Here is a 23,933-nt window from a genome sequence, read left to right on the forward strand (position 1 = left end):
ACACATACACTTACCTGCAAACCCATTGTTACACATAAACACACACACGCTTACACCTAAACATGAACAACACTGCGACATAGCCATACACTTACAGGGAAACACACACCTGAACACATTTACACAAGCATGAACACGCATATAAATCCAAACACAAACTAACACAAAACACACACACACAAACTTACAGGTAAACACAATGTTACACGAAAATTCACACACACACATTTACACCTCAACATAAACAAACGCTTAGACATAACCTTACACATACACTTACAGGGAAACATACACATAAACATACATATACACAAGGATACACATACATTTACACATAAGCACACACATGAACACATTTGCACACGCACACACACACACATACACACACACACACAAACCCTTAGATATGAACATGTTTACACATAAAAGTACACACACTCACCTACACCAAATCGCACACTCACAATTAAATATAAACACACACACTTACATATAAACACACGCGTTCTTAAACAAAACATAAACAAATATTTCCACACACATACACAATCTTACAACTATACATACGCACAACCCCACAGATCAACACCCTCACAGGGAAACACAAACACGGACTAATCCAAAACAAGAGATAGTCATACAGTGATATAGACACTAAAGAGCACAAACAAAAACGTCAGGCTATAGAAGAATGTAGAACTAAGATACAGTTTTTGGACGGATAAAGTATCCAACGCTTGGCCTGAATAAATAATTCCTGATACCATAATATATCACATTTCACTATTCTGGCCTTACACATACACTGGATCAATGTAGTTGTTGCAAACTGACACGTTATTTATGTTCAGAGCATTGCCGTAACAAATAAAAAAAACAAGATACAACTCACAACTGATCTCTTACATAGCCTCCTTGGCAGCCTCCAACTAAGTAACTACCTTAACCTAGCGGAAAAATAATCGATATCCTGCTGTAAACCTTCCTCGATGTTCCATCGTATTATTCCCGAAGGATAGATCGTAGCAAAGTCATCCAAAATCAATTAGCCTCTGACATGGAAGAAAAACTATCATATTTTCCAAAACGGACTAAAGGGGGATCATAAAGGAAGAGCGGCAGTGGAGTGAGGAACAGTGAGAGATTGCTGAGAGTAATTAACTTAACACAAAATATACATTGGAAGTCCAATTAAAGAACAAACTAATACCTTAAGGGAAAGAAAAGATAATATAAAATAATAGTATGATACCCGGAATTAATAAATGATCTGAATATATTTCCTCCCCTACATCCCCGTAGATTCCTCAGACCACATCTGGAATGAAGACTATGACTACGAGAGCGGCAACATCTGGACAACAGCTTCCACATTCATCATCCTGTTCTTCCTGAGCATTTCCTACAGCGCTGCCGTCACTCTGGTGAAGGTGGGAAGATTCAATCCGCTCACACTTCCATCTGACTGAAGCCGTTTGACAAATCTCTGGATGTTTCATTAATAAGAACCCTGAGATAAATGACCCGGACCACTAAAATTCCGCTTCATTCTTTTAACCCTCTTTTACAGCTCAAGTGATGGTCTGAATTTCGGCCGCCGTGGATGTTCCTCATCTGTTTATCATCTCTCTGTCACTAAAAATAAAATATGTCCTCTTGGTGATTCTCAGACTAAAATGTCTCAGTTACTAGATCCGAATCAGTCGCTGATAAATATATAACTGGGATTTCCGTCTCTCTGTTTGAAATGTGTGCGATAATTGTGGCTGTAATGTAACTGTATCTGAGAGTTTCACTGTGGTTTGTACATTTCATGTGTAAATAAATAACTTTTCTCATTCTTATTCACAAGTGTTCCCTTCCCTTTATGCTGAGCCCCTGTTCACTCGCTCTGATGTTTGTCACAACTGTACAGATAGCTGGCAGCTCCGACATAAGAACATAAGAAATAGGAGCAGGAGTAGGCCCTATGGCTCCTCGAGTCTGCTCCATCATTCAATAAGATCACGGCTGAACATCGACCTCAACTCCACTTTCCCGCCCAATAGCATATCCCTTGCTTCTCCTAGGGTCCAAAAATCTAACTATTTGAGCCTTGAATATATTTAGAGACTCAGCATCCACAGCCGTCTGGGGTAGGGAATTCCAAACATTCAAAACCCTCTGAGTGAAGAAATTCCTCCTCCTCTCCATCTTAAATGGCCGATCCTTTATCCTGAGAGAGTGCTCCCTAGTCCTGGAGTATCCAGCCGCGGGAAACAAACCTTCAGCATTTAACTTGTCAAGCGCCCTCAGAATCTTATGTTTCAATCAGATCACCTCTCATTATTCTAAACTCCAGAGAGTACAGGCCAATCCGCCTGTGTTCGGTTCTCAATATATTGCTCAGTTATATTCACTTTGTGTTCACTTTTTTACACTTCCCTGTAAATTGTTTTCTGTGAAATTGTTAATAAATCTGGAATGACAAATTGAAGTAACTTGGATTTTCTCCATGGCTCCTGTACACCGCTTCATTTTTCCTGTCACACTGTGTTTTATTTGCGTGACAGGTATGTTTCACCCGTTCTGTCTGGGATGTGATTGAACCCAAGTCCCATTGGTGAATGACCCACGGCGCCACCCAGTGTCCCATCGGAGTAAAGACACCTCGACCACTGCCTTGTTGTATCGGTCCCAGAGGCGGAATTACGGCACAACGACCAGGTGCACCATGCAGTCTCCTCTAATATTATGGTCTGTCACAGTCACATGGCAGGTTCTATTGAAAAACAGGACTCCATTCCGTCACAGATTGTCACACTTCAGTAAACGGCAGAGTACTTTCACTCTCCCAGGGCAGGTACAGCACGGGTTAGAAACCTGACACAAACGCCCAAATTAGCACAACCCCGGAGAATGGCCCCCAAAAGGGTGAGCCTGTGCTGGCGCAAAAGGGTGAGCCTGTGCTGGCCCAATAGGATGAGCCGGGCTGGCCCAATAGGGAGAGCCCATGCTGATCCAATATGGTGAGCCCGAGCTGGCCGAATAGGGTGAGCCCGGGCTGGTCCAATAGGGTGAGCACATGCTGGCCCAATAGGGTGAACCATGCTGGCCCAATAGGGTGAGCCGGGTTGGTCCAATAGGGCGAGCCTGGGCTGGTTCAAAATGGCGAGCCCAGGCTTGCTCAATCGGGTGAGCCCAGGCTGGCCCAATAGGGTGAGTCTGTGCTGGCCCAATAGGATGAGCCCATGCTGGCCCCATAGGTTGAGGCCATGCTGGCCCAATGGTGTGAACCCGCGCTGGCCCAATAGGGTGAGACGGGTCTGTCCAATAGTGTGCGCCCGGGCTGGCCCAATAGGGTGCGCCCGTGCTGGCCCAATAGGGTGAGCCGGGCTGGCCCAATAGGGTGAGCCGGGCTGGCCCAATAGGATGAGCCGGGCTGGACCCATAGGCCGAGCTTGGGCTGGCCCAATAGGATGAGCCGGGCTGGCGCAGGGTCAGCAGACAACAGTCAGCACAACAAGGCTCCCTGTCAGGGCCCACTGACCTGGTCACAAACATGTGTCCAATCAAACTGACTGAAGCCCCGCCCATCCATTATCGCTGCCCAAAGGGCCGCGCATGCGCCGCGAGATCCGCTCTGACCAAGATGGCGGCCACTGAGCCCGCTCCCCAAACCTAACCAAGATGACGGCCGCTGAGCCCGCTGCCCCGGACGCTCACTGACTGGGCCTGGAACCGGGCTGTGATTCGGTTATTGGGGACGAGCACGGGTGTATGTGAAGCGGATGGTGCCGAGTGTTGTCTCTCGGGCCTGGGCCCGCGCTTGGGCTGCGTGTCCCGCCCGGGGTTTATTAACGCAGGGAACTATTGGTTCTGCACTTTGTGACTGACCGGAGACAAGCCCCGCCCCATCTGGGCCAGAATCATTCTGTGCATGTGGTGCAGAGAAATAAAACTTGGGTAAGGCACTTCGGCTTGGGGAGGCGTACACTGGGACAGGGGTAAGGCACTTTGGCTGGGGGAGGCGTACACTGGGACTGGGGTAAGGCACTTTAGCTGGGGTGGGGGCATGCACTGAGACTGAGGTAAGGCATTTCGGCTGGGAGATGCATGCACTGGGACTGCGGTAAGGCACTTTGGCTGGGTGATGCATATACTGGGACTGGTGTAAGGCACTCCGGCTGTGGGAGGCCTGCACTGGGACTGACGTAAGTCACTTCGGCTGGTGGAGGCGTGCACTGGGACTGGGGTAAGGCACTTCGGCTGGGGGAGGCACTTCGTTTGGAGGAAACTTCCACTGCGACTGGAGTAACGCACGTTGGCTGGGGGAAGCATGCACTGCGACTAGGGTAAGGCACTTTGATTGGGGGAGGCATATATTGGGGTAAGGCTCTTCGCCTGGGGGAGGCATATACTGGGACTGGGGTAAGGCACTTTGGTTGGGTGAGGCATATATTCGGGTAAGGCTCTTCGCCTGGGGAGGCATATACTGGGACTGGGTTAAGGCACTTTGGCTGGGGGAGGAATGCACTGGGACTGGATAAGGCACTTTGGCTTGGGGAGGTATATACTGGTACTGGAGTAAGGCACTTCGACTGGGGAAGGATGCACTGGGACTGAGGCAAGGCACTTTGGATGACAGTCGCTGTCTTCTGGGAGCTCTGCCTCTGTTGTTTCAGGAAGTCAAAGTGGATCAAGTTACAATTTGTAAAGTAAATGAGACGTTGGGATGGGCGGTTTCAGTTACACATTCGAGTGACACCTCAGGCTGTGGCTTATCTTCCAAAGGAACCAATCATGGAAAAAGGTTGGAGCATGGCGGCCATTTTTGCAGTACAAATATGCACGTCCTTTATTAAATCGCTCCCTCCCTCCACCCATCTCTGACCCCCTGTCTCACCCACCGCGCATGCTCAGCTCACACTGCCTGGCTGATTGACGGCAGCTCCCGACCAATAGGGAGAGCAGTTGTGGAGCTGGAGGTCTGGGTGGGCGGTTAGTCTTCCAACCAATCAGCGTGTGCAAGGGGTGCGGCTTATGGCCCCTGTATTGTGTAGGGTTAATCACATAGGGTTAATTATGATATTTCGACATTTACAGTTTGTTTCTGCTTCATGCCTCGTGGAATGTTGTTGATGCAGAGAGAGAGAGAGAGAGAGAGAGAGACCTTGATGCACACACCAACTTGTTTATGGGACGGTCGGCGCCTCGAGGTCTCATGTTTTGTGGAAGAACAGCTGGGGCCTTACTGATTTGGAGTTGGCCATAAACCACATGCACCCATGTTTGTTCAATAGTATAAAGGAATGGAACAGTCCAGTAGCTCTTTGAACTTCACCTTGGACCGTGATTCGCGAGTGGTGCCGGGACCCCTAAGGCTCCAGACCAGCCGTTGTTGCGGAGTTCCCGATGGTCCGAAGGCTGTGAGCTTTGTTGCATCTTATCATACTTCTCTTTTCTTCATAAACTGTATTATGTTTCTTTTCCCTCAGTAAACGGTGTTTTATCTTTACTTCATTTGTCTTGCCTCTTATTTAACATTCATCCAGAACCCGAACCTGGGTCTATTATTATCGATCCAAAAAATGTTGGCATCACGAACAGGATCTGGTAAAATGTTTAAGAGAAAAGACAAGGAGCAGTCTCCTCCTGCGGGAGAGAAGTATAGAATACCAGGGTAGAGCACAAGGGATGAGGGTTTTGGCTCTCTTGCCAATGTGCTAGCCCAGTTTGCATCCCCACAACATTGGGATATGCAGTTATTGGAACAGAGCAAAGATAGACCCGTACCCCACACGGTACTGTCTCTCCTGGAGGAAGCGGGCGTCCCACAGGAGAAAAGTAATCCCTCACAAATGGGATGAATTTTGTTGACAGCATTAAAGACGATGTGTAAACAACTTAAGGAAAGTGAGGCAGAAAACCTAGAGTTAAAAACAGCTGTTAAGGTTTTTCGAAAGTCAAAACTCGACTCTGACTGAAGCGGTCCACACTGCACAACAACAGGTGGACAAGCTCAATGAACAATCAGAAACTTTAATATGCCATCTGGTGACAGTACAACATTATTAAAAAGCCAGACGACGGAAATTACAGATAGATCGGTCAAAGGTACGTGCATTGGTAGCTGGACCCACTTGGGATCCGGCTCATTGGGAAGGAGACATCTGGTACTCCTCTGACTCAGAATATGAATGGTCAGATGGAGAGGGGGGAACGGGAGGAAACTAAAAACCCTCCCCCATACGCTCCGAGCAAGAAAGCTAGACCCCTTATGACAAATAAGGTGAAACAGCAAGATGGGGAACAGCCAGTAACCACTAGAGGGGTGCGTGACTTCACCACTTGTGAGTTACAAGAAATAGGGTCTCGATTTCGCAAAAAACCCGAGGAATCATTGTCAGAATGGCTAACCCGGATTTGGGATCAGGGAGCATCAGGCGTAATACTTAACCCTGAAGAGTTAATAAAAATGAGGACTATGATTACGGACCACCATATCACAGCAGTGCTACGAAATGTCCAGGGCACAAGTTCGCTATGGGACATGGTTACTATAGGGGTCCAGGAAAAATATCCCTCTGCCGTTGATTGGAAAGGGGAGTTAAAACCTTGGAGTACTGTGGTGGAGGGTGCGATACAATTGCACAACATGGAAACACAGGGAGGAATATATCACCAACAATATGGGGGGCCAGATCAGGAGCTCTTTACGGCAGGAATGCAGAGCAGGCTGATGAAGAGTGGCCCTCCTATGATGAGGGGTGCGCTACGTGCATTATTGGGACCAGCCCAAGAGCAGCGGGTAGGGGACGCTCTCCTGTTGTTAGGACAGTTAGACGATGTAGAAGATAGTGTGCGAGAGTCGAGAACGGCTAATGTAGATAGGGATCGGGACCAGCGACAAGGTTCGACCTCTGGGAATGATATAGGGTCAGGAAAGACAAAAAAAAAGAATTGCGCAGAGGGACATGTACGCGGCTTTATTGAAAGCAGGGGTCCCCAAGGAAAAAAAATTGATGCAATCCCAACAGGAGCAATGTATTCTATGTGGAAGCAACACTGCGTCCCGGGAACAGGGAAGGGTAAAAGGAGGGAGGTAAGGGAGACTTAGTCGGATAACGTCAAGTCTGCGGATGTGGAGAAACCATCTCCCACTAGTCTATATCTCAGCGTAGAAGAGCTGTGGAAGGCTAGTAATCCCCTCGACTGGGGTGTGGCCGGGATCCGGGAGTACTCCCCATTAGAACCACATCAACCCAAGCTCCCGGGATCTGAGGCCACACATTCCGATTACGATACATTGGCGGGGTGGGGGCGAACATACAAAGAGATGTTGCTTTACTAGACACAGGGGCAGAAGTTACTATTATCCATGGAAACCCTAGGAAACACACAGGGACCTGTATGATGATTAATGGGCCGGAGGGGGCAGAAACGCCCGCTGTCCGAACAACTATCAGAATGGCGTTGGGAAATGGGCCTCCGCGCTGCGTAACGGTCTTAATATCGACAGTAACGGAGCATATTATTGGGATGGACCTTTTAAAGGGAACCACACACAACATCTCGTTCGGGCGATTCTCATTCGGGATATGGGCGATCATTGAGATTGCAGAGGAAGCAAAGTGGGAACCAGTGGTAATACCACGGCCATTGCGTATAGTGACTATGAAACAGTACCAAATACCTGGGGGACACAAAGAAATAGGGGAAACCATACAAGGGCTCTTGGAAACGGGAATCATTAGACATGTGGTGTCCCCTACAAAAGCCCTGTTTGGCGTGTGCAGAAACCCGACAAAAGTTGGAGGATGACTGTGGATTACCGACAACTGAACAAATGTGCCCCTCCCCTGGCAACCGCTGTCCCAGATGTAGTAACTATAACAGAGCGGCTGTCTGAAGAAGGTGCGGAGTGGTATGCGGTAACCGACCTGGCCAATGCCAGTTTCGCCATTCTAATAGCGGAAGAATCCCAGGACCAGTTTGCACTCACTTGGGAAGGGAGGCAATACACGTTTAAACGCCTACCTCAAGGTTACCTACATAGCCCTACCCTATGCCACGGATTGGTGGCCCGGGACCTGGACATGTGCACGTTGGCTCCTAATATCTCACTGGCACACTACATCGATGAGGTACTAATAAGGGGTCCCACCGAGGCTGTGGTGTCAGAAGCCCTAGCTACTTTAGTCCAACACATGCGAGATCTGGGCTTGGAGATAAATCCGAAGAAGGTGTAGGGCCCTAGCCAGATTGTCCAGATTGTGGGGATCCAATGGACTCGCGGTGAGCGCATCATACCCGAGCCTGTGAAGAATAAAATTCAATAAATGGTCACCTCCACGAATAAAACTGAGACACAATGGTTCGTGGGACTATTGGGTTACTGGAGGAGACACATACCTCACCTCACGTTGCTATTAAAATCGTTGTATGCCGTAACACGAAAAAAGGCCCACTTCGAGTGGGGAAAGGAACAACAGGTGGCTTTTGATGCAGCCAAAGAAGCCGTAGCTCAAGCTTTACCCCTAGCCCCACGAGTGCCTAGACAGCCTTTTGAGCTCCAGGTATCCGTTACCAATGATACTGCAGTATAAAGTTTGTGGCAGGTTCAACATGGCACTCGTATACCGTTAGGGTTATGGTCTAGAACATTGACAGATGCTGCTGCTCGTTACACTCCATTTGAGAAACAATTATTAGCATGTTATTGGTTCCTAACAGAAACAGAAGGACAGACAGGGGACGACAAAGTCAGTTTAAGACAAGACCTACCCATATTATCCTTGGTTCTCTCAGAAAATGAGACACACAAGGTCGGGCGAGTGCAGCAAAGCTCCATAGTGCGCTGGAAATGGTATATCGCAGACAGAGCAAGTAAAGGGAAAGAAGGAATCACCCGACTACATGAGCATGTGGCTGGATACCCACAAACAGCTGAGAGTGAACTTACGCAGTCGTCTGTCAGTTTAACCAAAGAGTCACCGATCTCCTGGGATGTGTCTTTTGAACAGTTAACACCCGAAGAACGTAGCCATGCCTGGTTCACAGGTGTGGCGAAATGGCCTTCGGTGATGGCGAGCCGCTGCCTTCAATCCAAAAAAACAGACAATTGTGCATGATGAGGGCGTGGCAGGCTCCAGCCAGCAAGCAGAACTAGCAGCTGTAGTCCCTTCGCTAGAAGAGGAACAGCAACAAATACACATATATACTGACTCATGGGCAGTAGCCAATGGCATGGCGGGCTGAATGCGAAACTGGCATGAACATAACTGGCAAATAACTGGGAAAGACTTGTGGGGAAAGTACCTATGGGAACAAATATGTTCCAAAGCCCAGAAAATGAAAATAACTGTATATCATGTGGACACCCACATGAAAAACACTTCAAAGACTTCTGAATATAATAACACAGTTGATAATATAGCCCGGGTACGGGCTGTCAAAGAGGCGGAAGAGGAAGAATACGGCATAGGCAAGTGGGCCCACCACAAATCTGGACATTTGGGCATTCAGGGTACGATACATTGGGCACGAAATGGGGGGTTACATTTGACTACGGACGGTGTTAATCAGATCATAAACACCTGTGAAATTTGTCAAAAGGTGAAGCATTTCCCCCTACAACGACAATTAAGAGAGGGACTCAACCAGCAGAAACATGGCAAGTTGATTATGTAGAACCTTTACCATTGCAACAACGGTTCCAATATTTGCTCACTGTTGTTGATACCTATTCTATACTTTTGATCGCTTATCCTGTGACTAAAGCGAATCAACCAAGTACGATTAAAGGACTGGAGAATTTAATCACATACTACGGTGAACCAGCAGAAGTACAGTCCGATAATGGGTCGCACTTCACAGGTCAAACAGTGCAACAGTGGGCGGTAGATAACGAGATTTATTGGATGTTTCACATACCTCACTATCCGCAAGCTGCAGGTTTAATGGAACGCATGAATGGATTACTTAAACAACAGATTAAAATATTAACTCCCACTAACACATTGCAAGGGTGGTTAAAGATTTTCCCACAAGCAGTGCGCAATCTGAATCACTGACCATTGTGGGGGGAAACTCCCATAAGCCACATGTTAGGCAAAGTTAGTGTCCCTACTATTGAAAAAGAAAATCAGACTCAGAACACAGTTTGTGAAGGAGGAAAAGTGTGGGTGCAGTACCCCCAGAAACGCTTACAAGCAGGGGAAATCTTTGTGAAAGAAGAACAAAACACTTATTGGGTGCTCCTGACCGGTCAAGATGTTCCTCCCTCTGTTGACAAGGGTAAATTGACTAAACGGGGTTGAATTAATATAATTATGCTTCCTCCCACAGGAATTCAGCCCAAAATGGCGACTTACCAACTCGTGCTGGCCAGCCTCTGTGTCTCGTTATCTGTGACTGTGCTACTTCCATCCTCAAACACAGCATGGGGTGGCGGATAGCTAATTCTGATCGTATGCAAGACAATTACTAACCTTCCTCCACACTGTAGACCTAACTCGTTGAGCTCAATTTCTAAAAGATAATCAAAAGGTCACTGACGAATTGAGCAAACGAGGGCGTACTCTTCATACTCTGCAAGTTGCTATGAGTTACAGTGAAGGCGCCTTGGTCAGAGTTGCGACAACGGTCAATGACCTTACTGTACACCATTGATGGGACATCTTTTACGAATGGTCCCCAAAGACATCTGCCGCTTTGAAGCTGTTACTACATCCTATCGTTGTTTTACTCATCGCGTTATTACTGATATTTATGTATTCTTTGATGTAGATTGTGGGCGTTGTTCGCGCATACACAATATGTAACTGATGCATTACGCTTTCAACTCGATTATATTACTTAGAATGTCTAAATATCAAGATTGGATTGTATTGTATAGGGTTAATCACATAGGGTTAATTATGATATTCCGACACTTACAGTGTGTATTCTGCTTCATGCCTCGTGGAATGTTGTTGATCCAGAGAGAGAGAGACCTTGATGCGCACACCATCTTGTTTGTGGGACGATCAGCGCCTCGAGGCCTCATGCTTTGTGGAAGAACATCTGGGGCCTTACAGATTAGGAGTTGTCCATAAGCCACATGCACCCATGTTTATTCAATAGTATAAAGGAACGGAACTGTCCAGTAGCTCTTTGAATTTCACCTTAGACCGTGATTCGCGAGTGGTGCCAGGACCCCTAAGGCTCCAGACCAGCCGTCGTTGCGGAGTTCCCGACGGGTCGAAGGCTGTGAGCTTTGTTGCATCTTATCATACTTCCCTTTTCTTCGTAAACTGTATGATGTTTCCTTTCTCTCAGTAAATGGTGTTTTATCTTTACTTCATTTGTCTTGTCTCTTATTTAACATTCATCCAGATCCCGAATCTGGATCTATTATTATCGATCCAAAACACATGCTCGCACAAGTCTTTTACACAGGTTATACAATACAAGCAGCTTGTTGGAGCATAAAATGTTTCTAGCTTTCTCAAAAGCAATTACTTGTTTTTTTCCCCCATACCCAGTTCTCACCTTTACGCAATAACACATGTAAGGGCTCTAAGAGGGTGCTTAACCCCGGTAGAAATTTGCCAAAATAGTTGAGAAGTCCCAGGAACGACCGCAGCTCCATGATGTTCTGTGGCCTGGGCGCGTTCCTGATAGCCCCTGTCTTGACGTCTGTGGGCCGAATGCCGTCCGCCGCAATCTTTCTCCCCAAAAACTCCACTTCTATTGCCATGAAAACGTATTTCGACCTCTTCAGCCGCGGCCCTACGCGATCCATTCGCTGGAGGACCCCCTCTAGGTTTGTAGGTGCTCCACAGTGTCCCGACCCATGACCAATATGTCGTCCTGAAAGACCACTGTGCATGGTACCGACTTGAGTAGGCTCTCCATGTTTCTCTGGAAGATCGCTGCAGCCAACCGAATTCCAAACGGGCATCTGTTGGAGATGAACAGTCCCTTGTGCGTGTTGATGCAGGTGAGGCCCTTCGAAGTCTCCTCCAGCTCCTGCATCATGTAGGCCGAAGTTTAGTCGAGCTTGGTGAACGTCTTGCCTCCTGTCAGCATCGCAAATACGTAGTCTGCCTTAGGTAGTGGGTATTGGTCCTGTAGCGAGAAATAATTAATAGTTACTTTATAATCGCCGCAAATCCTGACTGTGCCATCACTTAGGAACAATCGGGCTGGCCCACTTACTGAATTCCACTGGGGAGATGATGTCCTCGCGTTGCAGCCTGTCCAAGTCGATTTCCACTCTTTCCCTCATCATGTGAGGTACCGCTCGCACCTTGTGGTGAATGGGCCGTATCTCTGGGACCAAGTGGATGAGCACCTTCGCCCCGGTAAAAATGTCTAATGCCTGGCTCAAAAAGGGAAGGATATTTTTAAGAACCTGGGTACATGAGGCCTCATCGACATGTGATAGCGCTCGGATGTCATCCCAGTTCCAGCGGATTTTGCCCAGCCAACTCCTTCCAAGCAGTGTGGGGTCATCGCCCGGGACAATCCAGAGTGGCAGTTCATGCACCGTGCCCTCATAGGTGACCTTGACCATGGCGCTGCGCAGGACAGTGATGAGCTCTTTGGTGTACGTTCTCAGTTTCGTGTGCATGGGGCTCAGGGCTGGTATGAGAGTCTTGTTGCACCACAGTCTCTCAAACATCTTTTTACCCATGATGGATTGGCAAGCGCTAGTGTCCAGTTCCATGGCTACGTGTAAGCCATTCAATTTAACATTTAGCATTATAGGTGGACATTTTGTCGAAAATGTGTACAGCCCGTCTACTTCAGCATCTGCCTCCTCTCTCTGAAGCTCGAAATTGCTTTTATCCACCATGGACTGATCTTACTCTGCCACGTGGTGGTCAGCAGGTTGCAAGCTCGTTGGAGGAGCCCCATTGTTCCACAGCTGTTGCAAACATACCCTTTGGAGCGGCATGATTAGGCTGAATGGAAGCCTGCACAACGCCAACAAGGTGTGAATTACCTTGCATTCATCCTTTGTTGCGGACTCTGAGTCATCTGGGTCACCTGAGGCCTTCTGGCTGTTGCAAACTCGTGGTTTCTGCCCTGTACATTTCTGCTCACAAACACAGTTCCAATTAATTTGTGAACATTGCAAGCACTTGTGTGCTGAGAGATTTGTTTGGTGTTATCACTGACGGACATAAACGCCTGTGCTATTTCAATGGACTTACTGAGGGTCGGTGTCTCTTCAGTCAAAAGTTTTCGTCAGATGGTCTCGTGGCCAATGCCCAGTACAAAAAAGTCTCCGAGCAGCTGCTCCAGGTAGCCATCATATTCACATTGTCCTGCAAGTCGCCTTAGCTCGGCGATGTAGCTCGCCACTTCCTGACCTTCAGATCGCTGGCACATGTAGAACCGATACCACGCCATCAGCACGCTCTCCCTCGGGTTAAGATGCTCCAGAATCAGTGCACACAGCTCCTCATACGACTTATCTGTGAGTTTCACTGAAGCCAGAAGATTCCTCATGAGGCTGTAGGTCGGTGCCACGCAAACCGTGAGGAGGACTGCTCTCCTTTTCGCAGCACCTCCTTCTCCATCCAGCTCATTGGCTACAAAGTACTGGTTTAGCCGTTCGACATAGGCTTCCTAGTCCCCATCCTCCAAGACCTTCTCCAGGACGCCCACAGTTTGCTGCATCTTTCCATTGGATTTGCATAGTCGTCGCCAGTTATTGTGTTCCGAACAGAGATGAGACTGCACACAGGGAGGTTAAAGTAACAGTGACCTCAGTCTTTATTAAGGCACTCCAGAATGAGGAACAGGCCTTAGGGGCCGGCTTATATACAGTGCTCCCAAGGGATGCTGGGATCCCTTGGGACTTCAGGGGATGTGATACCTGTTGGCAGAACATGGGAGTGCATGCTTTACAGATACAGAACACACCCCTCCCCCAACTCGGGCTCCCACCCCTCCTCTCCCCAACTCGGGCTCTCTCCCAGCTCAACTCGGGCTCCCTACCCTCCCCCCACAACTCGGGCTCCCTCCCCTCCCACCCACCACAATCTGGCTCGGGCTCCCTCCCCTCCCGACTCGGGCTCCTTCACCCTCCCCTCTCCTACCGACTCGAGCTCCTACATCCTCCCCTCCCCCCCGACTCGAGCTATCACCACACCCCCCCCCCGCAACTCAGGCTACTCCTCTCCCCCACAACTGGGGCTTCTCACCTCCCCCAACTGGGGTTCCTCCCCACCCCCCAACTCGGGCTCCTCTCCTCCCCACAACTCAGGCTCCTCCCCTTCCCCCTCTCCCCAAAAAACTTGGGCATTCCCCCTCCCCCACTCCCCCAACTCGGGCTCTCCCCCTCCCTCACCCTCTCCCCCAACACGGGCTCTCCCCCTCCCTCTCTCCCCCAACTCGGGCTCTCCCCCAACTCGGACTCTCCCCTTCCACCTCTCCCTCAACTCGGGCTCCCCCTCCCCCTCTCCCCAAACTCGGGCTCCCCATCCTCTCTCCCACAACACGAGCTTTCCTCCTCCCCCTCCCCCGCAACCCGGGATCCCCCCTCCCCCTCAATCGGGCTCTAACCCTCTACCCCAACTCGGGCTCTTCCCCTCCCCCTCTCCCCCAACTTGTGCTCTCCCCATCCCCCCTCCCCCAACTCAGGCTCTCCCTCTCCACCCCTCTCACCCAACTCGTTCTTTCTCCCTTCCCCTCTCCACCAACTCCGGCTCCCCCAACCCCGTCTCTCCCCCTACCCCAACTCGGGCTCGCCCCCTCCCACCTGAAGGTACTGACTCTGGCTGGGTTCAGTTTTACAGTCACTGGCTCCCCTCCCCTGAATGTACTGACTCTGGCTGGGTTCAGTTCTACACTCACTGGTTCCCTTCCCCTGAAGGTACTGACTCTGGCTGGGTTCAGTTCTACACTCACTGGTTCCTCACTGTTTGTGAAATGCTCCTGACACTTTATTAAACACACACAGCAGAAGCCCATGAATGTGATGCTAGATCACTGGCTCTTGAACAGCCAGCAGTGTTGAGCCTCCTGAGGATTCGATCCCTTTACGGCCAGTATTTACAGGAGCTGGGACACGGGAAATTATACATTTGTTCACTAAAAATAGTAATTTCTACTTAATTTACAGACGCTCCCTGAACAATCCCCATTTTCCCTCCATTTGCAAACGCTCCCTGATCGGTACCCATTTCTCCATTTACGGACACTCCCTGTCCAGTCCCCATTTCTCCCAAATTTACAGATGCTTCCTGACCAGTCCCCATTTCTCCTCCATTTACAGACGCTCCCTAACAGGTCCCCATTTCTCCATTAACAGACACTCCATGACCGGTCCTCATTTCTCCTCCATTTAAAGACACTCCCTGACCGGTCCTCATGTCTCCTCCATTTACAGACACTCCCTGACCGGTCCTCATTTCTCCTCCATTTACAGACACTCCCTGATCAGTCCCCATTCCTCCTCCATTTACAGATGCTCCCTGACCAGTCCCCATTTCTCCATTTACGGACGCTCCCTGACCAGTTGCTATTTCTCCTCCATTTACAGACACTCCCTGACCACTCCCCATTTCTCCTCCATTATAGACACTCCCTAACTCGCTGGGGATTTCCCAGCACTTCCTGCTGGTCCCAGAGTCTGTGTCTGAAACTGGCGGGTGGTTGTGGTGCAGCGGATAATGCGGCGTGTTGTCTCTTAAACTCCAGGAGGAATCGGGATTTTGTGTTGTGGCTTAAACAGATGGAACCCTGTGGGGTGGAGTAAACATTGGATCATCTGTTAGTGAAAGGGATTCATTCAGGACAATCAGCAGGGTTTCAGGAAATCACACAGTGCAGTGAGAAAGGAAATAAATGTAGTGTAGATGGATTGTCAAAAGGTGTTTGATAAGATGCCGGACAGGAGGCTTGTTGACCAAATTAATGCTCACAGTATTAAAGGGAGTGGGGCAGCGTGGAGAGGAAGTTGGGTCAAGGGCAGAAAACAGAGAGTGGCGATTAATGGAGGTTCTTCAGACTGGGGGGATGTAAACAGTGGTGAGCCCAGGGTCAGTGTTGGAACCATTGCTCTGCTCAATATAGAGAAATGATCTGGGCTTGGGTATATGGGGCACACAATCAAAATCTCCAGGGAACACCAAAAAGGGCCCATGGCTAACTGTGAAGAGGACTTTAAGTGCCTTCATTGTCAATACACAGGTTAATAATTGGGCAGGTAGATGTGAAATGAAAGTTAATGCAGAGAAATGTGCTGCGATAGATTTCGGGAGGAAGAAAAAGGGAGGAAATGTATATTAAATGGTAAAACTTTCAATGGAGTAGAGGATCAGAGAGATTTAGGATTGTAGGATTCCAGCTAATTCCATGTCTTATTGAGGATCGAGAGACGAGTGTTAGAACACAAGAACATAATAAATAGGAGCAGGAGTAGGCCATCTGGCTCCTCGAGTCTGCTCCGTCATTCAATAAGATCATGGCTGATCTGATCCTGGCCTCTAATCAACTTCCTTGCCCACTGCCCATAACCCTTCACTCCCTGATCGCTCAAAAATATGTCTATCTCCACCTTAAATATATTCAATGATTATTATTAGAAACATTAAGATTTTAAGAACTGTAATTTGAGCAGATTCTCTGTGCTCTACCACATCAGAGTAAAGATGCAAGTCCCGCGTGTCCACAGTAACTTACACCAGGTCAGTTTGCTGGATGGTACCTCGGGTGCCCTGAGCTTGATCTCCGGTGTCTCTAGTCCCCACTGCCCTCGTACATCAGTCACCCCTCACTTTTATGCCCTGCACTGGTCCATCTCTGGCACTGGACTCTTCTTTGTCTTGTCTGCTGGGTTTGGGCAGGATACGAGGAAAAGACAGCTAGAACGTCTCTAATCCGTGATTTACAAGGACACTTTCCCTGGTTCCCAGCAGTTACTTTTCTTCAATAATTTTCTCATTATCCCTAAACTCCCCTGCCTGCTGTTAGTTGTTAGTTCTTATAGTTTCACAATTATAGGTATAAGCATCACGCGTTATATTCTAATCTATTGTGTTACTCACTCTGGTTTAAGCTTACATTCTGGTTACTCACAGACAAACCCTGTTCTTTTCCCTGATCTGATTACAGATTGCAACTGTGGATTCAGTGAATGGAATGTCTTATCAGTGTTGCCATGGTGACCTGTCTGCAGTGAATCGATTGTTTGAGTTTCTAACTCAGACTAAACGTATCTTTCCCATGATGCACATTTAAGTCAAAGTCAATGTATTTTAGCCATTTTATGTTGATAACGTGGTTAAAGAAGCACAAAGGGTCCTATGGTTTATAAATAGGGCTGTGTAGTACAAAAGGGCAGAGGTCATGTAAACGTGCACAAATCATTGGTTAGGCTGCAGTTCGAGTATTTTGTCAGGTTTTGGGGATCTTACACCAGGAAGGATATCGAGGCCATGGAGAGGGTGCAGAGAGATTCACTGAGATGATACCAGGGAAGAGAGGATTTAGTTATCAGGGCAGATTGGAGAAACTGGAACTCTTTTCATTATAACAAATGGTCATTGGAGATCTGAGGGAGGTGTTCAAAGTTTGATCGGTAAGTGAGGAAAAACTATTTATACCAGTCGGTGAGTCAGCAACTCGAGGGCATCAAATTCAAATCATCACTAAAAGGCTCAGACCCAGGGGTGAGCTATCGAACACACTGTACAACAATGTTCGGGAGACTCACTGTCCCTCCGGATCTGTGTCCAGGGGAGGAACCGATGGGTTTTCCTTATCTTTGGGTTAAATGATGTTCTCATCGATGTGATGGATGTCAGTGTTTGGGAATGGGTCATTCTGAGCACCTTGTGTCTGCCTAAAGCACTTCCAGGGCAGGTAAAGCACGGGGTTAGATACAGAGTAAAGGTCTCTCTACACTTTCCCAACAAACACTCCCAGGGCAGGTACAGCACGGGTTAGATACAGAGTAAAGCTCTCTCTACACGGTATCATCAAAACGCCCAGGGCAGGTACAGTACTGGTTAGATACAGTGTAAAGCTACCTCTACACTGTCCCATCAAACACTCCCAGGGCAGGTACAGAACGGGTTAGATACAGAGTAAAGCTCCCTCTACACTGTCCCATCAAACACTCCCAGGACAGGTACTGCACAGGATTGCTGCACTGTCAGTGTTGCCATCTTTCAGATGAGTCGTTCAACCGAGGCCCCATCAGCTCTCAACCAATATCACTCAAACAGATTCTCTGGCCATTGCTGTTCATGGCAGCTTGCTGTGTGCAAATCATCTGCTGCATTTCCTATACTACAACAGTGAATGCACTTCAAATGTACTTTGGTGTTGTTGCACTTCATTGGCTGTAAAGCACTTTGAGGTCATGTGAGGTGTTGCATAAGGACAGGTCTTTGTTAAATGAAGGAGAAAAGTTCCAAAAAAGGAACAGTTAGTGACAGTACAACAATTAGTCTCTTCTTATATTGGAGAATTCAAGGAATCGACACACTGTGTGTTGGAACCAAAGCTGATTTATTTGTCAGATATGCAGAACATTAAATCCAGCCCAGTTACAGGGGAAACACAGCCCGACTGTCAGAATGAACACGATTCAGTCCTGATGTGATTCACAGCAGAATCCAACCCTGCAGTCACTTGTGAACTCGCAGGTGTCTCAGCAGGTTGTATGGGGCAGTGAATCCCTTCCAACAGATGGAAAGGTGAATGGCCTCTCCCCAGTGCGAACCCGCTGTTGTGTCAGCAGATTGGATTTCTGAGTGAATCGCTTCCCACAATCTGAGCAAGTGAACGGCCTCTCCCCAGTGTGAACTCGCTGGTGTGTCAGCAGGTTGTATGGAGCAGTAAATCGCTTCCCACAGACGGAGCAAGTGAACGGCCTCTCCCCAGTGTGAGTGCATTGGTGTTTCCTCAGGTCATTTCTGCTTTTAAAGCTCTTCTCACAGTCAGAACATTTAAACGGTTTCTTATTGGTGTGAACAAGTTGGTGTGCCAGTAGGTTGGATGAACAAGTGAATCCCTTCCCACACACGGACACAGGTGAATGGCCACTCCCCAGTGTGAACTGGCTGGTGTGCCAGTAGGCTGGATGAATCACTGAATCCCTTCCCACACATGGAGCAGATGAACTGCCTCTCCCCGGTATGTATTCGCTGGTGTCTCAGCAGGTGGGATGGCCGAGTGAATCCTTTCCCATACTCTGAACAGGTGAACAGCCTCTCCCCAGTGTGAATGCGCTTGTGAATTTCCAGCTCAGAACGGGTAACAGAATCCCTTCCCACAGTCTCCACATTCCCACGGTTTCTCCATGCTGCTGGTATCTCTCCAGATTGGATGATCAGTTGAAGCCTCGCCCACACACAATACGTTTACAAATTCTCTGCGCTGTGAATGGTGCGATGTTTTTTCAGGCTGTGTGACTGGTTAAAGCTCTTTCCAAAGGCAGTGCCATGGAACACTCTCACTCGGCTGTGTGTGTCTCAGTGCTTTTGCAGTCACACTGATGTTTGGAATATTTGCCTGCAGGCAGAAGAGACAAACATTTCTCCTTCCACATTCAAAGGCCAATGATATTCATGTTGCGGTGGATCAAGTGACGCTGTGAGATCTTGGTGATGTTTGGTTCCAGTTTCCCATCTGCAAATCTTCCCCTTCTAATCCCCTGAAAAAGGAGTTTACAAATGTCATCCCTACTCCCCATGTTGAAATCCAAACCCATTACATCATTGCCAATATTTTTTCCTTCTTGCTGAAGGTATTGACTCTGGCTGGGTTCAGTTCTACATTCACTGGGTCCTCTCCCTCTCCTCCCCTGAAGGTGCTGACACTGGTTGGATTCAGTTCTACACTCAATGGTTCCTCTCCCTCTCGTCCCCTGAAGGTGCTGACACTGGTTGGATTCAGTTCTACACTCAATGGTTCCCCTCCCTCTCCTTCCCTGAAGGTGCTGACTCTGGCTGGTTTCATTTCTACACTCACTGGTTCCCCTCCCCTGAAGGTGCTGACTCTGGCGAGGTTCTAGTTAGGCCACAGCTAGAGTACTGTGTGCAGTTCTGGTCACCACATTACAAGAAAGATGTGATTGCACCACTCAGGGTACAAAGATTTACGAGGATGTTGCCTGGACATGAGAATTTTAGCTATGAGGACAGATTGGATAGACTGGGGTTGTTTGTTTAGGAAAAGAGGACGCTGAGGGGAGACCTCATTGAGGTGTATAAAATTATGAGGGGCCTAGATAGAGTAGATAGGAAGGATCTATTTCCCTTAGCAGAGGGTCAATCGCTGGGGGTGCATAGATTTAAAGTAATTGGTGAAATGTTTAGATGGGATTTGAGAAATCTTTTCACCGAGAGGATGGTGGGAGTCTGGAACTGACTGCCTGAAAGGATGGTAGCGGCAGAAAACCTCATAACATTTAAAAGTACTTGGATATGCACTTGACGGGCCTAGATAGAGTGGATACGAAGGACCTATTTGCCTTAGCAGAGGTGTCACCTGTGGCTCAGTGAGTCAGAAGGTTGTGGGTTCAAGTCCCACTCCAGAGACTTGAGCACAAAAAATCTACGCTGACACTCCAGTGTCACTGCACTGTCGGAGGAGCCATCTTTCGGATGAGGCTTTAAACCGAAGCCTGGTCAACTCTCTCTCTGGTGGACGTAAAAGATCTCATGGCACTATTTCGAAAAAGAGGAGGGAAGCTACACCCAGCGTCGTGGCCAATATTTGTCCTTTAATCAAAATAACAAAAACAGTTTATCTGGTCTTTATCACATTGCTGTCTGTGGGAGTTTGCTGGTCACAAATTAGCTGCCGCCTTTCCCACATTACAACAGTGACTACACTCCAAAAGTACTTCATTCTCTGTGAATAGCTTTGAGACGTCCGGTGTTCGTGAAAGGCGCTATATAAATGTACGGCTTTCTTTATTGTGCCATAACCTACAGAGCTACAGACCAAGAGCTGTACAGTGGGATTAGGCTGCAGAGCTATGTGCCAGCCGGCAGGGACACGGTGGGCTGAATGGCCTCCTTCTGTGCTGTCAATGTCTGGGATTCGATGATGTCACAGGTCTCACGAGCAGCTGAGCTGCCTGATTGGTGATTGACAGCCGTGAGTCTGCGCATGCACACCGGGAAAAGCGTCCGGCACAGCGCCCCCCTCGCGATCGCCATCGGTAATAGCCGCGCATGCCCAGGGGACACCAACCAACTCCTCCCCCCCACACTCGGAGCTGCGCCTCTGCACTCGGATCCTGTGGTGTGGAGTCGGCGCGGCGCCTTCTGGGGAAAGGCGTTTGTGTCCGTTAAAGTGCCTCGAGCGGTGATGCAAAGCGACTTTCCTGCACTCTGATTGGGTAGAGATTTGCGCGAGGGAGCAGGGGGGATAGGGAGAGAATAAAGGGAAATCCAAACCCGAGAGCCGCCCATCCGGGTCCCCGAGACCAGTTTTCAGCAGTTTGGCGGAGCGCGCTCGAGGGACATGTGACCGGTCCTGATTGACGGGAGCTTCCAACCAATGCGGAGCGAGCGGGTCGGGGTTGGAGGAACGAGCCAGCGACAGGTCCTCCAACCAATTGGGGAGCCCGAGGGGCGGGATTTGTGCCACTGATTGTCTGAGCCACAGGGCGCGACCTTGTGCAGTCCCTTGTTCAGGGCCTGGTGTCCTTGGAGATGGAGCACGCGGTGTCCACCGGTACGCTCGCGGCCTTCCGCGAGAGGTGGGCACCGGAGGGACTGGAGTGCATCATCACGCCCGGCAACCAAATTTTAATTTGATTTTACGTTTTAAAGTTTAATTTGTTTTAATTGCCGGTGCTTTTAGTGTCCCCCTCTCCTTTTATAGGGGGCACTGGAAAAAGGAACAATTTGATTTTAGTGCCCAAAAAAAAAAAAACGCAAAAAAACCCCCCCAAAAAAACAAAAAAGGGCCTTGTAACTGTCTTGTGTGTGTCATCCAGGTCGGGTGGCACGGATACATGTTTTATGTTTTGCAGGTTAACTCAAAAGAGTTTCAGGGCCTGGGGCCAGGGGAGGCTATGGGCCCTTATTTTGCGCCCTTTTGGACACATCATCATCATCATCATAGGCAGTCCTTCGGAATCGAGGAAGACTTGCTTCCACTCCTGAAGTGAGTTATGTGGTGGCTAAACAGTCCAATACGAGAACCACAGACTGTGTCACTGGTGGGCGGGACAGGTTTGCTGCACACTCCTTCCGTGCCTGAACTTGACCTCTTCATGCTCTCGGCATTGAGACTCAATGTACTCAATGCCCTCCTGGATGCACTTTCTCCATCCAGGGCAGTCTTTGGCCAGGGACTCCCAGGTGTCAGTGGTGATGTCGCACTTTATCAGGGAAGCTGTGAGGGTGTCCTTGTAACATTTCTGCTGCCCACATTTGGCTCGTTTGCCGTGGACACAAGGCTCTGGGGCTCACAACCCACTGGCTCACATTTTAATGCAGATTTTTAAAATTCATCCTTTTAATATAGACTTGTTAAATTCATCAATAAAAGCAGACAAACCCCGTGCTTCTGTGGAATAGTCGGGAGGAGACCAGCATCGCGAGACCTGAGCGGACGTGGGAGTACAAAGGGTAGTGGCAGCTTGGAGCAGCGGCAGTCAGTAGGAGGCCAGCATCACGAGACTTGATTGGATGCGGGAGTACAAAGGGCAGCAGTCAGGAGGAGGCCAGCGTCGCGAGACCTGAGCGGACGCGGGAGTACAAAGGGCAGCAGTCAGGAGGAGGCCAGCATCGCGAGACCTGAGCGGACGCGGGAGTACAAATGGCAGCAGTCAGGAGGAGGCCAGCATCGCGAGACCTGAGCGGACGCGGGAGTACAAAGGGCAGCAGTCAGAAGGAGGCCAGCTGCAGCAGGAACATAAAGTGAAAAAAAATCGAAATCGAAGTGTGACGTCACAGCCAAGCAGGTAAGTGATTGGCTGGTGGATATGTGACTTTATTTTCTTTAAGAAATCTTTGGTATTGTTGTAGGTTTGGAACTGCAATTAAATATATGTGATCTTTATTATCTAAGGAGAACCAGTTGATTAAATCGGCTGTGTGCTGAAACAGTTTGGGTGGAGATAAGGAATAATAAAGGGAAAAAGTCACTTGGTGGGTGTATTCTATAGGCCGCCGAACAGCAGCAACTCTGTTGGTCAGAGTATAAACCACGAAATAGTGGGGGCTAGTAAAAAGGGAACAGCAATAATCATGGGTAATTTTAATCTCCATATTGATTGGACAAATCAAATTGGTCAGGTAGCCTTGAGGAAGAGTTCATCGAGTGCATAAGGGATGGGTTCCTTGAACAGTATATAACGGAACCAACCAAGGGGCAAGCTATCTTAGATCTGGTCCTGTGTAATGAGACAGGATTAATAAACAATCTCCAAGTAAAAGATCCCCTTGGAATCAGTAGCATGATTCAATTTCAAATTCAGATGGCAGGGGGATGGGAACCTATGTAGGGAGGCAGAGGGAAATAAAAGGGAGACAGAGGCAAAAGAGAGAAAGGAGAATAGTAAAAGTGGAGGGCAGAGAATCCCAAGGGCCACATTACAGCAAAATTATAAAGGGACAATGTGTGTTAAAAAGACAAAGCTGAAGGCTCTGTGTCTTAATGCAAGGAGTATCCGTAAAAAGGTGGATGAATTAACTGTGCAAATAGATGTTAACAGATATGGTGTGATTGGGATTACAGAGACGTGGCTCCAGGATGATCAGGGCTGGGAACTCAACATCCACGGGTATTCAACATTCAGGAAGGATAGAATAAAAGGAAAAGGAGGTGGGGTAGCATTGCTGGTTAAAGAGGCGATTAATGCAATAGTTAGGAAGGACATTAGCTTGGATGATGTGGAATCTATATGGGTAGAGCTGCAGAACACCAAATGGCAAAAAACGTTAGTGGGAGTTGTGTACAGACCTCCAAACAGTAGTAGTGAT

General features: G+C 48.4%; 1 protein-coding gene across 1 annotated transcript in view; it reads right to left on the reverse strand.

The window, feature by feature from the left end:
* Nucleotides 1-8,177: 8,177 nt before the first annotated feature.
* Nucleotides 8,178-23,933, reverse strand: part of LOC139235479 (zinc finger protein 211-like) — a 32,310-nt gene continuing 16,554 nt past the window's right edge. The window contains exons 3-4 of the mRNA XM_070866573.1: nucleotides 10,356-10,512; nucleotides 8,178-8,298 (exon numbers count right to left, since the gene is read on the reverse strand). Coding sequence (XP_070722674.1) covers nucleotides 8,178-8,298; nucleotides 10,356-10,512 — 278 coding nt within the window. The remainder of the gene's footprint in view (nucleotides 8,299-10,355; nucleotides 10,513-23,933) is intronic.

This window comes from Pristiophorus japonicus, chromosome 23 (assembly GCF_044704955.1).
Source record: "Pristiophorus japonicus isolate sPriJap1 chromosome 23, sPriJap1.hap1, whole genome shotgun sequence".
In the NCBI taxonomy this organism is placed as follows: Eukaryota; Metazoa; Chordata; class Chondrichthyes; family Pristiophoridae; genus Pristiophorus; species Pristiophorus japonicus.